Raw genomic sequence first — 19,120 nt, 5'->3', positions numbered from 1 at the left:
TTTTAATCAATTCATATATTTTTATCGAGAAAATTGCTTATTAAATCCCAATGAAATCTCAATCGAATTATGTTTTCTTTCTAAAATAACCGAAGCTTCTGCAACTGAATTATTTTCTTGAGAAGGAAACTTAAGTTTCACAATATAAAAAAGAACAAATCAAATTAGCTAGCAATTTTTAGAGTGCACTGTAAGCAGTTTCCTTTCTCAACAACCAATAATTTCTTATTATGCAATTGCAAAAGCATAAATATCAAAGGTCGGTACAATTTTATTTTGGATCATGGAAAATCCAACCTTTAAAGGCGCTATTTGATGATACTTGTACTCTCCTTTTCGGCTGAATCTTCCCTGTACGATCTGGAGCAAACATAGTATTTCGATTTATCGGTCAATACATGTATAAAGCATTAATCTTTCTTAAAAAAACACACTGATATTACATTTACACTTTTTGAATTCCAATCAAATTTTTGATACCTAGAAGTTAGAATTTTGAGCGACTATTTAGTATATTTGTCGGCAGAGAAGCTTATAATATATCAAAGGAAAACAATTTTTTTTATATCCAGAGGACAATCAAAACCAATTTAAAAAATTGAAATTTACATATGTCATATTAGCCAATTTTCCATATATACATCTTATAATTTTAATATGAGTATGTATAATTATTCCATTCATCAAAATCCAAAATAGAAATGTTTCCAACAAAATACTTGCGCATCTATATGATCAAATTGGCAAGGGGTAAATAGATTTTATACTTGACAGTTCTTACTGTTCTTATTGTAATTTTAAAGATCCCCATGAATTTGGTGCAATATACATTGAAAATCGTGATGTAACAGATGCATTAATCGAATTATGTTATCTTTCCAAATTTACCGAAGCATTGGCAACTGAATTATTTTCTTAAAGCTGCCCTTAAGCCCATATGACACGGCTTTCAATAATGCTGTTTTAGGTTAATTTTCCATGATATTTCCTGCCATTTGCCAGAATTTTGAATTAAAGTCAGATGAGTGTAAGTGACCCATTAAGTTACAGATATCATCACTGAAAAATTTGATGGTTGAATGTCAAATGGATGGTGATACCCAAATCTATCAGGGTTCCAATATTTAAGCAGGAATAAGCGAATTTTTAAGTGTTACATTTTTAGTTCATTATATCTTGATGAGAATTTCCTATCTTTCCATATTTATTATAATAATTCTATTGCAAAGATATTCATTACAATCGACTTTCAATCATCTCGATTTGAATATATTCCCAACTAATATGCACATTCAATATTATATATTTTGGTTATCAAAACTTGTTCGTAGATATCTGGCTTCAAAATAAAATGTAATTCGGAATATCTACTTATACACAACCGAATTTTGCTAATAATTCAAGAAATTCCAGAAGTTTTTTTATGTAGAAAAGAAGATTTCTCTCGTTTTATTATCCTTTTGATTAGTTCATCTATGATACCAAAGCCCACAATTCCTGAAAATTTTGATAACCATAATAATTTTGATTTTCCAAATCGTAGAGTTATGTAATTCAAAATAAATAGAGAAAAATTGTTATTATACGCCCACTAAATGTAATCACATATTGAGGTGCTAGCTCTGTTGAAGGAGGACAATTTGTTCAACAAAGAACATATAATACTTCACTGGGATTGCCAAGGTCATCAGATCCCAGGTGAAAGATTCAAGATTAGTTGATTTTGGTTTATCAACCAGCCATGGTACCTTGATTTCCATGTCTAATAAAAAAATATTGTCAAAATAAAAAATGTTTTAATTTAAATCTTATTTAGGAATTTGTTATTCCTTGCTTTTCTATCAGTATTATATTGAAGTTCTGTTGGTGGTCAGTGGTTTGATTCTGAAGGAGATATTAAATCTGTTCTATGGTTAACTAATTTGTCAAATCTATTCCAAGAGGCTAACGCGTTTTCAAGCCTTTTGAATTTTTCGATATATATTTCCTGATTTTCCTTAAGGGTCTTAATTTCTTCTTGAGTATCATCAATTTTTGTTTGAATGTTCTCAACTTTTGTTTGAAAGTTTTGATGAGTTGAGTTTGTTTGATCTTGTTTGGTTGAAAATTGGATGTGATTTGAAATTTCATTAAATCCTGTCGTGGTAGTTTCTTGAAGTTGGGATATAGATTTTTTAACTTCCTCAAATTTTTTGTTCATTGTTTTGCGCAATTTTTGAGGTTTTCGTCCATAGTGTCAAACCTTTTATTAAAGTTCTTATTCATAATTTGAAGCCGTTCATTAATTGAATGAACATCAGTATTCATTTTTTGAATTTGGTTATTCGTATCTTGATTTAAATCGGCTGCAGGTTTAGAACTATTTGATGCTTCATCATGGAGTTGGGGATCGGCCAAAGTCAATTGGGTAGACATTAATTGAATTAAATAGTTCAAAAATAAATAAATTAAGATTAAAAATACTTAAACCATTGTAATTTCAAATCAATACAGATGTATAAAACATTAATTTTTCTTTAAAAAACATGTTGTAATTACATTTACACTTTTTGAGCTTCCATTAAATTTTTGAAGATTAGAATGTAGCAATTTAATCGAAGATTATGTATATTTGCTAGCAGAGAAGCTTATAATATATCAAAGGAAAATAATTTTTTTTATCTTCAGAGAACAATCAAAATCAATTGAAAAAGTGAAATTTACAAACTAAACATTAACAAAATTTTCTGTCATTTCGAATGAGCCAGTTTTCCATATGTATACCTTATTATTATTCTATTCATCAAAATCAGGCTAATGCAGAGCATGAAATCCAAAATAGAAATGTTTCCAATGAAATACTTGCTAACCTATATGATCATACAGACAAATATGGGAAAATCGATTTTGTACTTGACGAAGTGCAGATTGATACGGTTCTGTTGAATCTTAATGGAGAATCTTCCGATTTATTTGAAGAAATTTCAAAAATTGCAGAAAATGATAATAGGATATTAGAAAAGACAATAACAAATCAGCAATACATCACAATTGAAGATCAAGCTTATATTTTTGCTAGATCAATTAAATTTATCAATGAAGAATACATTGATTACATACAATTTATGTTAAATTCTAATTCATAACCAGCTATTATTAATACATTTATATGTTTAACAGAATTACTCTATCAATCAAATTATTCCATGAATTGGATAGAAACATTGATTTTTCAGAACTTTTACAAGATCAAAACAATCAAATACGAGAATTTAATAGCATCAATATTCAGATTTATTAGCCAAATATGTTTTGAAAAATATTCTGAAGATATCAAAGAATATATCAAAGATAATTTATATTTCAGCGATGAAACAATCTACTTCGGTTCAGTGATTGCTATGAAGGCAGGCTATCAGTGGAAACAGCTCGGAACTGAACTTTTAAATTATCATTTAAGCGCTGACAATGCATGTTTTCGCGTCAAAGTTGGATCATTGTGCGTATTCAACACGTTTCTGTGTGAATGCAGCGAAGAGAGCCAATTCAGGAAAATTTTCGAAATTTGTGCAGAGATACTTGAATCCACAGAATACTGCACACTTTCGATGTTGCTTATTAAATTATTGATAATGATTAACCGCATTTCTATTGACGAACTCAAGAGTTGCGAAGATCTCCTTATGGAAATCGTGGGAAGTGACAGCACTGATGATTTTGCTTACAATTTAGCCGAAGAGCTATTAATATTCATTGACAAAATAGGAGAATAAACTAATTAATGATGACTTTTTTTTTGTTTGTTTGTTTTGCAGTCTTCTTTTGACAAACTGTTTTCGCATTGTTACGATTGTTTGAGCTGATAACTATTTACGTAAACATGCATATTGGAGTAAGTCAACAAGAAAGTTTTTATAACTGACTTAAGGAATTATAAAAGTGATGCAGAGAGTTTGAGAAATGACACATGTATCATCTCCTATATAGCATCAAACCTCAATCAAAACTATTTCAAAAATAAATGCGGATATACCTAATGATAGATTCGGATCATATATAACTACTGTTTTGAACTGTCCAGTCGTAGCATTGATTTGAATACTCTTGAATACCTTCTAAACAAGAATCAATATAACTACCAAAATAACTAAACTTTTATTTCGCACACTATTGCTCCAATAATAATTTCCAACTATATTTGGGTGAGAATTCTCAAAATCGCTTTAATGATAATCAATTTCCAAATGAATAATCGCAAGACACATTAATCATATGTATTGTCAAAGAACTCAATAAAATTAATAAAGTATCAAATAATATTTATTCTGTATTGGCAGCTTTAAATTGAGCAATACCAACATTCTTTATCTTAAGCAAGAGTTCTTTTGCGTCTGATGGTTTGAGCCACCTCAACATATTTTTAGTTGGACAGCAAATCATCGCAGGAACAGCCATTGCTCTCTCAGTTTCGCCACTAGCTATGTATGTATCAATCAACTGATTAGAAACAAGCATTAAAATAGATCTGGCAACTTCATCTTCGATATCACAACGATTCATCCATCCTCCTTTGAACAAAAGTATCTCGGAAAGGTTTTGCGCTGTTGTCTTGAGTTCAGCAATAACAAGAGCGTTCCATGAATCCCTTTCTATTTGGTTGGTCAAAAGATTTCCTCTTGTCTGCAAAAGCTTGGAGCATCCCTTGTATTGTTTCTCGAGAGCTAGTTTACCAAGGAGTTTCCTTACCTTCTTTTCGGCCACTTCTTCGCAGCGCGCGATCTCGAGCCAACCTAATGCTTCAATTTTGCGGTCAATAAGCTCTTCTTCTGTGAGATCTTCGTCGAAATCATCGACCCTGGAGCTAATTATGTTGTCAATGGCCGCATCTACGATCTTTGTAGATGGTAATTTGAAATAATCTGTAATTTGTAGGGCTTTTTCATCAGGATAAGGTAAACCGGTAAGAATATCTGAGATTAATTTGACTGCTTCGTCTGTTTCTGCTAATGAACAATAGAAAAAGGCAATTCCGAGTGCAAAATTATTTACAATTGGTTCTATGAACTGTTTAATGAGATCTGATGGGCAGCTATGGAAAACAGAGACTGTATGTATCTTAAATGCAAGTGGAAGATTCTGTTCTTTGAGTAATGAATCAACTCCATCACGGAAAACTGTAAAAACAAGATTTTCTTGTGTATTCGATGGTGTTGGGAATTGACGAATGGTTTCTTTAATGTCGTATGGGTTTTTAGCTTCGGCATCGCTTAACATACAGAAAATTTTTGCCCAAAGCTGGTCATAGTATGTTTTAGCATACTGCATGCATGCATACAAGTCACCAGAAAGGATGCTATAGATAGCAGCCTCATCAGGACTTATATGTTTTGAATTTGCGAGGTTTCTTGCTGAAATTCTCCATGTTTTATAGTCTTTTTGAGATAAGCATCCAGCAAGAGTAGCTATTTTCCAATCGTTTTGCTTATTCTTTTGTAAATATTCGAAGTATTTTTCAATTTGTCCTGTTCTAATGTAATAATATGGAATTTCTGATATTTCTGTTGGTACAGGGTTCTTCCTATACTCTTTTTCAAGCCACTGGAGGAATAATACAGAATGTACCAGTTCAGGATCGTTTTTTGTGATTTTAACATATCTTTCATTTATTTGTGGATTTTTATTTGATAGATCACTTAGTAATGACCAGAGGTTACTCTCGTTGATGTCTGCGTTATTTTTTAAATCTGTTGTTAAGTTTGCATAATCATTACACAAATCTGAAGAAGATTTGCCTGATCTTTCAACTAATGGTTTCATAAGCTTGCGAATTGTTCCAATGTCTATATCTTGTGGATTGCCCGTTGCAGGATTTGCAACAGAAGACATTTTTTTGACAAAAAAAAAGTTTTGAATATATTTTATCGTCATGTTTTGTTTTTAAAAATTTGTCACTTTTTTGCAAAAATGGAATATTTAAATGCTGCATTATCTGGGGATATAAAATCAGATGATGTATTAAATGCACTGGCAATTAATTTTCCAACAGTATGCAAACAGAAAGAATTTTTAAACTTACCAGAATCTGTTTTAGATTCAGTATTATCAAACAAAAATATTAAGTATCCAAATCCTAAAGAAACAGCTGAATTCTTTGTTCAGGTTTTTAGCAAAGGAGATGGAATTGCTCAATATTTTAGCGATTTAGTTCCAATTGATGAGATGGATTCTGAATCTATTAAAATATTAGCCGATAAGTTACTTCAAATGAATTTAGTTCAAGAAAGTAATAGATTTGTTCGTATTCAAGCATTATATCAAACACTTGAATCAAAACAACAACAAATTGACAAAACTAAGACATTGATTGAATCAGCATCAAAGAATTTAGAAAGTTTTAGTACCAGAGTCCAACAATCTACAGAAATTCTTCGCAAACAAACTAAATTATACAATGATACAAAAACACAAGTTGATGAACTAATTGTAAAGAATAAAGAAGCAGCTAAACGTCTTGACGATCTTAGAAAACAGGCCAAAGCAGCTAAAAATTGAGTTCTTAAATTTGATGACTTATAAGGATATTTAAACTATTAGAGATTTGGAAATTTGGCTATTACGAACTTCCTTTTTATGTTTGCATTGTAATTTGACTTTTCGAAAAAAATTATTATTAAAAAATTGTTATTTTACTTATAAATCGAATAAAACTATTGTTAGATTTAATTTACTAATACTTTATTTGCTGATTTATTAAGTATATAAATAAATACTCACTTCGAAAGAAAAATTTGAAAATATTTTTGAAAAATCAAGACGAATTATGAATACTAATTGGTATGAATATAAATATTTTCAAAGTGTATTCATTAATTTGCAATCATAAACAAGATTTCAATGAAAAATTATGATTGAATGAAATCAAGCCTTCAGAACAACGAGTCATTTGCTTTTTCTCAATCCATTAATGTATAATATTATATAAAAAACAATATTTTTTAATCTAACATAAAAATAATAGATGACTAATCTAAGAATTCTCTGATCTTGTTCATCATCTGGTCTTTCCATTTACGTGTAAGTGAAGATGCATCTGTTCCTTCCATTTTGTGTCTTTTTGCATCAGCAGCACCTTTAAGGAATGGAGTAAGAACTGATAGATGATGAAATGTTGACTCTGCAACTTTCTTTTTAAGCATTGAATCGAAATAATTGACCTGAAAACTAGAAATCTTGTCAACAACGCCAGAAACACCAAGTTTATTACCGCAAAACTGAACCAAGCTCTTATGTAACTCTTCATCGATAAATGACATAGAATCTGTTATGTCTTGGTTCAAATCACGAGAAACTAATACGGCTGGTGGTTCTATTATGTCTCCAAAGAACTCTTCTGGAACAATCTCTTTGTAAATCTCATCTTCAAGGACCATTGGGAATAATTCGTCAACAAGTTCGTCAATTAACGGCTGAGTTTCACCAAGCATCTCTTTAGCTTCATTGGCATAGATTCCATCAATAAATGTTGTCGAAGTTGTGTCAGTTTTTGTATCGAAAAATGAAGTTATCGAATTAGGATCAAGAGTGTCACCTCTATCGATTGTAAGCTCGACTTCATTATCCCATCTTGGAAAAGCAAGGCGTAAGAATGGTCTAAGACGAGGAACAACTGAATTTTGTATAGATCCTAGTCCAATACCGGCAAAATCGATATCGCTAACAGCAAGAGTTGCTGCACCATCTGCGATGGCCTCGTAGCTTGAAAATGCTGTAAAAATAAACATGTCTTGATTGAGATCTGATAATGGTTTTTCGATTTTTTTTATATTTAGAGGAGCAGTAATAATATTCATATTTTCTATAGCTTCTTTAGCAATATCATCAATAGGATGCGTTGAGTTATCTGTTTCTGCATTTATTATTTCGAAATTTGTGACATTTGAAATCATTCTATTAACATCTTGTGCAATTATATTCATACAATTAGTAAAATCAAAGTTGTAAGAGTAGATTTCTGCAGTGCGATCTTCTAATTGTTTATTTGTTGGAGTTTCTACTTGTCTTGCTTCAGAATTTACAAGAGGAGCTATGAACTTCTTTGATTCTGTTCCAATCCTGGTAATAATTTGATCTAATCCTAAAAGATTAGAGCAATAATGACCAGCGATATCACATATTCCTTCAATTTTGCGATTTTTTGTATTGCCGTAATGCCTTTGTGCTTCAACAACCTTTTCCTTTCTTAAAACGAAATAAAATCGAAACCATGTTTGCCTTAATTGTCTTTTTTTTCTGCGAGCGTTTCGGAGTAGTTTTTCTTTTTGTTCAAGAAGAATATTATGCAGAGTCGATGATCCTCTCTCACTACTTTGTTCAAAAGTTGATTTTTGAAGATCTTCGTCCACAAACATTTGGCGCCGTTATTGTTAATTTTCCCCTGAAATTTTCTAACATCCCCTTCAAAATTTAACGCAATTTTTTTTTAATCATGATATATTATATGATAAATAAAATATACTATGTCTGCACTCTTTATTTGTCATGAGTTCTCATCATGATACTTTAAATTGAGTTGGAAATTCTGATAAAAAATGATTAAATCTATTATACTTCAGGGTTTCATTACAAGCACACGATTACATAGAGTACTATCACTAACATAGTTCAATTTAAAGATAAAATCTTTTATAAAATAAAATACAAACAAAAAAACATATATAATATAAATGCATGTAAATTTTTACATGCATTAGCAGTTCATATTTTAGTATGAACTACTGTAATAAAATGTAATGGCAGATTTTATGCGAAAAATTCTCATAAAATCATTCCTGGACTAGCCTTTTGTGCACTTAAAGGTTTTGGAGGGTGCATTAGCTTCCAAAAGATTAAAGACATATAAATGTTAATGATCCAAAAATTAATAAGAATGAACCTTTCAAAATCCAATGGATGACTTCATTGGATTGATTCTCATGTGCTCTTGGAATTAATTCATCTTTATTTGGAAGAATAAATTTTGTATCTAAGGATGAGTTAGCACCAACATTCCAACACCATAATTGTTCGACCTTAAAAGATACCATAGGTACACAATCAAAGTTTTGGACGAATAAACAGAAAATAGCTTCAATATTGCTATTAAATTCTCTCCATTGAGTTTCATTTCCTAGTATAAAGCAATCTTGTAATCGTACATCAAAATCAACAATTCTTGGGACTATTCGACTTGAAATGTTAAAATAGCAATTCTTCAAAAATAACTGGGATTTGATAAGAAAAAGCGGAGAATCTGTAAGATTGAGGTTAGTAAATAGAGAGTATGCAAATATTATATCGCTGCATTTGGTGTGAAAAACGTTACAAGATTCACCAGTCAAATTAAAAGCATATAAATAGGATACTGATATGCAAGATAAGTTCTGAACTGTCATTAATGCAGCATCAAGCGGAGAATAGGAATCTGTATAATTTAAATTTCGAAGTATATTAATTTTCCCGGATAATCCAAAAACTGATTGACCAATGTTACTGAATGATCCATTAGATGATAATGTTGAATTCAAATTGAGTTTATCGCATTCAGAAAAGTAATCGAAATGTTTTGGTGCACTACATTGATTAAAACAGATTTCGTATCTGTTTGAAATGTTGCTTTTACAATAAAGAGCCCCTGCAAAATAAACTGAAAAACATTTTCATTCAATGAATGCAGAATCTGAAACTAAAATGTATCCAGGTGAATGCTTAGAAATTCTTGATAAAAAAATTTCATTAGCAATCATTATTTGAAAAATTGACAAAATTTGATCAACCTTTTATTTTTACTCTTAATAATTTCTCATATCATCGTCATCTAAATCATTTTCGATTTACACTTTTCAAAATTGTGAAGGAAATTCAATTTCAAATTTTCACAACAATTTGAATTTCTCGGAAGGAATACACTAAAATACTATATCCTAGAATTGTAACACTCATGATTGGTGCCAAAGTGAATACAGCATGAAAAAGTCCTTATTTACTTAATCATGACAACAGCGCAAAACTTATCTGAGAATGAACAGATATATATTAGTAGCACGGTGTCTGTAGATATCTTGTTACATATATATACTACAATATTGGTACTATCTAGTTTTTTTAAACTAATACATAATGCATTTCAAAAGTTAATTTCATATCTATATCTTGTGAAGCTGAAGGTCTTACAAACCTCAGTTAACCATTTACTATCGCCTACTAGACTCATGTTTACAAGTTTAGTATCAAGCTCTTTATTACAAGAATAATGACTATCTTTGGTTCACGTGTGTATATATGAGAAAATAATTGATAGACATTAACAACAATGGATTGAAATTCAAATGCATGTGCCACAAATTATAATACAACATTTTGTTTATTTATTTTCAAATTATCAGACATGAAATACAACTTTAAATCATTCATTTAACTGAGGAATCATGGCTTGTTCCTACAGCATCAGCGGCTGTTATTTGTTCTAATTGTGTTAATATATCTAAACATAAGGAACATTGACAAAAATAAGTGAAGACAATGGAATTTTTCATCATAATGAATACATAAGATCTTTTACTTTTTAATGTCACCTATCAAATACTGGTTAACTATTAAATACTAAATCTAGTTCGTATTCTCTTTTTTGCTCCGAAATTTCATCTTTATCAGTACGAACAGATAAAATGTACAAAATACACAAAGGAATTATGTTCATCAAAAAATTCCAAAAGCATTGATTGAACCATAGCATATAAAAGTAAGGGTTTTTCAATTCTGGAAATTTTGAATATAAAAGTTCTGATCTGATATCTGGAATTGTATATCGTATCCAATATTGAGATGAATAAAAGGATGATTGGATAATATCTAAAAATACAAAAAATGGAAAGATGAATAAAGAAAATTGCAATTTCATCTTACAGGAACTATCAAGAAATGTTTGAACTTTTGAGAAAATGTATAACAAAGCATGAAGTATTCAATAACATAAACAGCTTGTTTGACATAAAGAATGTTTTTTAACACATTTGCTAAAAATGTTGCGAATATACCGAGATCAATGAAAATCGAAAGATAATTAGATAAAGATAGAAAACCTAGAATTAAAATCAAAGCTATAGAAAAAATGCATAACAATTTTGCAAACTTGACATCAAAAAGCACTAAAATTCGATTGATTTCATTGAAATAGATAGCAATTGGAAAGATGTCTATGAAATTGATTGTTTTCTTTAATTTATTTATTTTTGTGATTGTTAAATCAAAGAAAATATGTAAACTCGTGATGTATCCAAGTGAATTCAATTCTAAAGCAATCAAAGATATAATACAAAACAGAATTCCTTTATCTCGACCCATAGAATGAAGAGCTGGTTTTTCTCTGAGAAGGACAACACAAACGAAAGCCAATAAAAAGGAAAACAATAATGCAATAAAAAAATAAATATAATTAATTGGTAACTTACACTCTGGAAAGTTTGATAAACTACAGGATCCATTTATCACACCTACAAATACTGTTGACCAAAAATCATCCATGTTCATTTGTTCTTTTCCAAATTTATATATATAATCCGATTTAAACGTTTCATTTTTTAAAATGATATTGACCTTTTTAAGTTCCATCTCATTTAAACATGGTATAATATTACCTAGAAAATCACATAAATTCGAAATAAAGATAAATTTATTTTATGAGAGTATGTTTGGCAATGATAAGTGCTCTCTTAAAATAAATATATCTTTATGTCAATATTTCTATTGTTAAGGGTTAAGGAAAGTGAAGTGTTGCCTATAACTTTTTTTTCATGATAAGTTTTAAATGTTTTTGTAACTAAATATAATAGCACATATAATAAAGTTTATGTAAATTCCAATATGGATAAAATCATGTTGCAATTTTCGATCTCACTGATTAATTTTAAAAATTTAGACATCAACAGGGATTTTAATTTGATTCGTTGCAATGGTGATGTACATGCATATCAAAAAACACCTGATTTGATAATTTCAAATTTGAAAATTGTGGAAAAATACCGTAATTTTCAAAAATTATTGGAGTTTTCATCTGCATATTTCCATGTGCTGCCAACTAGATTGTTTTTCACTCATGGAGAAATGATTAGAAAATATCAAAAAAACGATAATCAAAAATGGCGATTCCTGAGATAACTTTGACAATTCCTCCTGATGCAGATCCCTCAGGGCAATTCCACATATGGGAAAAACGCAGGATGGAGCTTGTCCACAGTTTAGGCCATTATCTTTTAATGCTTACCGAAGCAGAATTAATTCAATGTTTCGAAAGTTGGGAATCGAAGCTAAAAGAATTACAAAATGTTGACAAAGGCTTCAACTACTTACTCGCATTACTCTATATTTCTATTTTACATTACTTCACACGCTCAGCAGACCAAATTCGAACTCATATTTCATTCATGCGAAAACTTTTAGAAACTAAAAATAAGACACAAATCATGTGTGCCGCGCAAACATTCGCATGGTGTGCATCAGAATCCCAGGAATGCGTTGACTTTATGAGAGAATTGTTATCTCGTGCTTCTAAATGGATAACAAGTCAGCATACCGCATTTTCCGCTTTACATGTGCTTTTCAAGTCGGGTAACTTCCTACTTCCAAACGTTTTTGAAGAAACATCAAATAATTACAAGCAGCTATGCACATGGCTGTCTTGTGATGATATAGATCTTCAAACAATGTCAGCGAAAGTACTCCAATTGCATTTTAAAGCTCTCAAAAACAATATTGCGCCCGTAAATTCCTTATTTGACGAATGTTTAAACAAAATAAGTTCCCAATGCCAAAATCTCTATGGTTCTATCCGCGTTATCGATTACATCCTTCAAACTTACGTAAATCCAAATCAAGCAATGGCAGTGATGGATTTAGTCGAAAAATTTCCATATTTAAAGTACGAGAATCTTAGTTTTTCATGGTACGTCACTTTACTTAAAGTTGTTGAAAACAAATCCTTATTAATAGTTATTACGCCAGATACAGCTCCGAGGTTACTTTCTACTCTATTTGCGGCCTGCAAAAAATTTATGTCGTTAAGATTATACGAAAAGGTCTTTGAATTCTTCAAATCTTTTAATCCTTCGACAATTAAATCATTTTTACCATTTATCATCGATTTCCTAGCATCTACAGTTACAGAACATAGATATCCTCAAATATGCGCTATTGCTTTCGATTCTCTTAGTTATTTAATCGATACTTTTGAAAATTCAATTCGAATTCCAGCTTCTTTCTTCTTAAACGCAGAGCCTTCACCGCAATACGTATCAGCATTACGAAAGTCAATGCGTATCTTTACAGAATTAAAGCCAACAATAGTTTCCAAATTCAAAGAAGGAATTTCACCGAAAGCAACCATTGATCATCAAATATTATCACTTACAATATTCAGCAAATTTACCAGCCACATTTTTGATAACATAGAAAACGTTTTTGATACGATTTCTTATTTAGTCAAATCTCCAAGTAAAAATGTCCGATTACTAATGGTCACAATTCTTCCCATTTTCCATAATAAGAAAGCTCTCGATGACTTACTGTTCCTAGCTCTTTTCGATCCCGAGAAATCCGTAAGAGCCGCTGCTGTAAGCCAATTGAAAGCTTCTCACCTCGAACAACTACAATTACTCTCTCAAATATTGACAGATCCATCGTATACAGTTCGAAGAAACGCGATTAAATTAGTTGCTCAAGTCGCACCATCGAATCCGATGCTGTTTTACGTACCAATTACAATGCTTGTACAACAGACAATGATATCGATACTTACTACTTCAAATCCTTCGATTTGTCAAAAAATTTCTTCATTATTACCTTTAATTTCACAGCATTTGCTTAATTTCTGTCCATCATATATTCCACAAGTGATAAAAGTATGTTATACTTTCTTATGTCCCGAAAAATACAAAAACAAAGATTCAAAAATTTTATCTGTCATTCAAAGAGACATGAATCATGATGGAAACCTATTAATATCGAATACACGTCCATTCGATGCTTCATGTGTCAACTTAAATCGCGTTTTTGAGATAGAAAACAAACATTTTATTGATAAACGCGATGGAGATCTCTTTGAAACACTCAAATGCTTAGCACAACACTTAGGACCATACTTAGATGAACTTATGCCTATTTATCTTTCAGTATTCAGCGAAAACAGGACAGAATTAGTTTATAGGTCCGCTTTGAACTCATTAATAGAGATTGTAAACCAACTAGATATTGCCAGTAACATACCAACCACACAACCAACCCTTCCTCATACTCTAATTACCCTTCTAAGAGAAAAACCAAGTGAAGAAGTGGCCATTTTGATTTTGAAACTACTTGCAACGTTCGGAATTACCTCATACCCAAGGAATAAAAGCGTTTACGATGATTCCGATGACATTGAGTTCGATTTCAAATCTCCATCTTATTATACCGACTCCGTTTTGAATTCATTAGTTAAGATTCTTGATGAAGAACATTCCTGCGTATACGAATCAGTGACATCTATCTTCGTTTACGAACACCACCAAGCGGTGAAGTTCCTCCGACCAATTATAAAAGGCTATGAAAAAGCGATACTTACTTCGAAGCCAAAAATAAGGGTTGTGTTATTTAATCACTTAGAAATCATTTGCTACTATTCCGGCATCAGAGTTGCAAGTTATGCCAAAACATTAACAGATTTAATCTTGCAAAACATTTCTATGCCAGAAGCGCTTAAAGTAGCAAGTGTTCTAAGCTATTTCCTGAAGAGCGAGTTCATTCCTTTCGTTCCATCCCTTTACCAAGAGTGTTGTCACATTTTGGGAATGTCAAAGAACGGAGTTTCCAAAGAACTCTTTAGATTTTTGACATACGCGGTCATTTTCCAGAACCAGCCATTGGATAACTTCATTTTCGCATGCGAACAAAGAATGCTCATCAAACCAAGTCCCGATGAAATCACTTTGATGCTGAATTCTTTGACAACAATAACTCATTTGTCAGATGTCACTTTTGACTGTTCTCGAATTGCGAGATTATGTATTCCTTTGTTAGGTACAAGTAACAGGAATAATGTCATGCAGTTACTTTATTCATTGGTGATTTTCTGCCACTTGAATGTTGAATTCTTAGAATTTCTTTTACCTGATAAAGATGTTGGACTTCCCGCTCTCAAAGATTATTTATCAGGTAAATCTTTATCTATTGATTCTTTCATTACTCCAATGATTATCGTTTGCCAGGTTGATCCCCCTTCTTTCTTGCCTCCACCTTATAATTCTTCCACAGGAATTTTTGAGAGCTTTACAACTAGTGTTCCAACGAATACAGAGAAATGGCTAGAAGATCTTTGCAAAGCAGTGATTTGCGGATCACCATATGCATGCATTAGAGCATGTTTACAACCAGCAATCACTTCACCTGATTTTAGAAATGACATTTTCCCCGTTGCATTCTTAAGTTGTTGGAAAGATGCTCCTAAAGATGTCAAAAGTGATTTCTCCAAAGTTATGGAACAAATTTATACAGATACAACTAATCCTCCTGAACAAATCTTCCTTACTTTGGCTGAATTATTACTTAGAGCTGGAGTTCCTTTCGATATTTCAAACTATACATTGGCAACTGCTTGTGTCAGTCCAATGCAAAGTTGTAGATTTTTGGCAAGATTTTATTATGACAATCCAAATGACACTAAAGGTATTGAGTTCCTTCTTGACTTGAATACTCGTTTATCTCGTCATCATAATTCACGAGGTCTTCTCAAACTGAAAGGTGTCGATTTGCCAAACATAGCGAAATGGAATGAGAAACTCAATCAATGGGAGAAAGCTCTTGAAATATACACTCGCGAGGAGTCAACAAATTTACCAGCAATTCTTTGTTGTTATGCACGTTTGGAAAGATGGGATGATATTCGTAAATTAAATGACCAATTCCAGTATTTGAGTCCGGAACAGAAGAGTGAAACAGCACTGTGGTACGCGTGGGCATCATTGAAATGTAATGATTTCAACGATGTCTCTTCATTCATGACATATATGAATAGTGATGACAGTAACTTAGAAACAATTCTTTTTAAGTTGATTTTTTATGTAAAAAGTGACAATACTGAAGCCGCCCAAAAACTTCTAAAATATGCAATGCAATTATTAGTTAATAATTGTTCAATATATAGTTCATTGAATGCTGCACGCGCTGACACTAATTTGATTTACGCAAATCATTTCATTGAACTTGAAGAAGCTCTTAATTTCAGAAAACAAAACATCACAAAACCTCCAAAGATTTGGGCCAGAAGATTAAGTTATATAACAGGAGATAGTCAGTCATTTATGCGTCTTGTTGAGATAAGAAACTTAGTTGCATCGCCAACAACAAACAGAAGAACTTATTTGAAGTTGTTGTCTATTTTAGTTAAAGAAAGAAAATGGAATTTAGTTGATAGATTCCAACCATTAGTTCTTGAACATATCGACTCTCCTGATGTTCAAGTTTCATTTGTTAAAATACTTTGGCACAGAGGAAAAGCAAATGAAGCAATTGAAGCAATACATTTGTTGAATGCAATACATTCCATCACGGAAAAATCAACATTTATTGAAGCATTCAACAATGTAAATAAGAGCAGTTTGGAATCACTTGCAAAAGTAATTTCCACAAAAGATTTCAAAGTTGAATCAACAGCGGATTCATTTTACGAATACGCAGTGAAATCAAGGAAATTCAACTTATTTGATGACAAACAAAAAGCTCGAATGCTTCGATTGGAAGCTACATGGATTGGCCAAGAATATTCAACAGTTGACAATGCACTCGAAATGTTCCAGAAGTCAGCAAATCTCTATGCAAATGACTACAGAACATGGTCGAACTGGGCATACACTGCATCAAAGAATGTTGATGACAGTGACAAAGACGACAAATACGTGCAAATGGCAATCAATGGTTTCCTTCGTGCAAGTATTTTGCATACATCAAACACATTGGAATATCTTTGCCAATTATTCAGTCTTTTGTTCCGTTATTCGAAGAAGATGACATTCCAAGAAGATATTTTCACTTGTATTAAGGAATTATTACCTCCTGTCATTGAACAAATCCTTCCACAGATTGTTTGTCATATTTCTCACAGCGAAGAAGTTGTTCGCAACCTTGTTCATCAACTAATTATTTCCATTGCCGCACATCATTTCCAAAGCGTTGTTTACCAAATACAATTAATTGCAAATGATGTTGAAAGCGAGAAAAGTCAAATAGCAAGAGATATTTTATCAAAAATCTCTCTTCCTCATCCAGAATTGGCTTCAGAAGCTTCGATGTTAAGTGATGGATTATCAAGATCCGCTGTTACTTATTACGATATCTGGTATTCCAGAATTGATGAAGCTTATCATTTGGAACTCTCAGGAGACAGAGAAAGATCAATGCAGAAACTGAAAACAATGACAACAATGCGTCAAAACAAAAGATGCAAATTAGATGAGACACAATTGAAATCCGTTGATACACAGTTTAACACTGTTATCAACGCAATTAATAAGAATCCGAAGAAAGAATTTGAAGTTAATCAAATGTGGTCTCCTGTTCGTTTGTTTTTCCAGACAATTCGCGAGAAAATCAACAAGATGGATGTCATCCAACTTGAAACAGTTTGTCAGGAATTGTCTGAGAAAAGAGATTTCAAATTATCTATCCCAGGAACATATACAACAACGAACAAAGGACCATCAATTATTTCAATTGATTCAACTCTCCCTGTTTTAAATACACAACAACACCCGAGAATTTTGTACATGTACGGTTCAGATGGTGCTAAATGGAAGTTCCTTTTGAAAGGAAATGAAGACTTGAGGTTGGACCAAAGAATCATGCAGTTCTTTGATTTGATTAACTCATTAGTTAAATCAAACAAAGTCACCCAGAAAACAGGAATAACTATTATTAATTATTCCATTACTCCTTTGGCAGTTAATGCAGGATTAATTTCATGGGTTACGGGTGCAGACACTATGCATCAACTTGTCACTGATTACAGGAAGATGCAGAATATACCTGTCAATGCAGAGAATGACATAACAGCATCATATGTCGGCAGCTGTGCACAGTATTTGCATTCAATTCAGAAACTTGAAATGTGGGACAAAATTTCAAAAGAATGTCCAGCAACAGAACTTCGTGATTACTTCTGGATGAAATCTCCAAACCCTGTTGCATGGCTAAGATGTGTTGATACGTTTTCTCTTAGTACAGCATTGATGTCAATGTCTGGATATGTTGTTGGATTGGGAGACAGACATCCATCGAATATAATGATACAAAGAAAGAAAGGACATGTTGTTCACATCGATTTCGGAGATTCATTCGAAGTAACACAGACTAGACCTAAGATGCCAGAGAAAGTTCCATTCCGTCTTACTCGAATGATTGTCAATGCATTGGGTGTTTCACAAACAGCAGGTCAATTCGCAACAATGTGTGAGAACGTCCTTTACATCCTTCGAAAGAACAAATCATCAATATTTGCACAACTCGAGATATTTGTTCACGAACCAATCTTCGCATCTCGTGATTCACAAAACAATGGAACAGCAATTATGAACCGTGTTTCTATGAAACTCAACGGTCTTGATCCAAGCATTGAAAGTGGCAGCGATGTTAGTGAAGAACTGAGTGTTGAAGAACAAACATCTCGTTTGATTTCTATTGCATCTGATTACCACCGTTATGTCACTCACTACGACGGCTGGTGTCCTTATTGGTAATTCATTCTCGTGTTTTTTTATATTATTTGTTTATTTTATATAAATCCATATTTATTTTTTGTTTGTTTAATTTGGGTATAATATTTTTTTAAAGGAGAAATTTCCATTATCTTTATTGTAATAGCAAAACAAATATAACAGTTATATCATAGGAACATATTATGTCGTGTATAGTCGGGTGCGTTAGCGGAAAATGGTGCGTTAGAGGAAAATCTGACACAATTTTTTTTTCTTTTTGAGTATTTTTTTCTCATTTTCCTCAAGCTGTGTTCTTTAAAAGTGTGATATTATATGAGCATATATGCTATACTATATGTGTAAAATGTATGTATTATATACATGTA

General features: G+C 31.8%; 5 protein-coding genes across 5 annotated transcripts; 3 read left to right on the top strand and 2 right to left on the bottom strand.

Annotated features, from left to right (window-relative positions):
• Positions 1–3,185: 3,185 nt before the first annotated feature.
• TVAGG3_0286940 (uncharacterized protein) lies at positions 3,186–3,752 on the top strand (the record flags this gene model as incomplete). Its single annotated transcript, XM_001583744.1, has 1 exon — positions 3,186–3,752. The coding sequence occupies one exon, from the start codon at positions 3,186–3,188 to the stop codon at positions 3,750–3,752; it is 567 nt and encodes a 188-aa protein (XP_001583794.1).
• Positions 3,753–4,297: 545 nt separating this feature from the next.
• On the bottom strand, positions 4,298–5,908 carry TVAGG3_0286930 (nuclear pore protein 84 / 107 family; the record flags this gene model as incomplete). The annotated part of the gene is made up of 1 exon (XM_001583743.1): positions 4,300–5,865. One exon carries the CDS (start codon positions 5,863–5,865, stop codon positions 4,300–4,302), a length of 1,566 nt encoding a protein of 521 aa, XP_001583793.1.
• A 35-nt stretch (positions 5,909–5,943) lies between these two features.
• On the top strand, positions 5,944–6,531 carry TVAGG3_0286920 (uncharacterized protein; the record flags this gene model as incomplete). Its single annotated transcript, XM_001583742.1, has 1 exon — positions 5,944–6,531. The coding sequence occupies one exon, from the start codon at positions 5,944–5,946 to the stop codon at positions 6,529–6,531; it is 588 nt and encodes a 195-aa protein (XP_001583792.1).
• Positions 6,532–6,953: 422 nt separating this feature from the next.
• TVAGG3_0286910 (uncharacterized protein) lies at positions 6,954–8,410 on the bottom strand (the record flags this gene model as incomplete). The annotated part of the gene is made up of 1 exon (XM_001583741.2): positions 7,002–8,387. The coding sequence occupies one exon, from the start codon at positions 8,385–8,387 to the stop codon at positions 7,002–7,004; it is 1,386 nt and encodes a 461-aa protein (XP_001583791.1).
• Positions 8,411–12,152: 3,742 nt separating this feature from the next.
• TVAGG3_0286900 (ataxia telangiectasia mutated (ATM) -related family) lies at positions 12,153–18,824 on the top strand (the record flags this gene model as incomplete). The annotated part of the gene is made up of 1 exon (XM_001583740.1): positions 12,153–18,776. The coding sequence occupies one exon, from the start codon at positions 12,153–12,155 to the stop codon at positions 18,774–18,776; it is 6,624 nt and encodes a 2,207-aa protein (XP_001583790.1).
• Between the last annotated feature and the right edge of the window lie 296 nt (positions 18,825–19,120).

Source organism: Trichomonas vaginalis, chromosome V (assembly GCF_026262505.1).
Source record: "Trichomonas vaginalis G3 chromosome V, whole genome shotgun sequence".
Taxonomy (NCBI): Eukaryota; Parabasalia; order Trichomonadida; family Trichomonadidae; genus Trichomonas; species Trichomonas vaginalis.
This window is presented reverse-complemented; position numbering and strand designations above follow the sequence as displayed.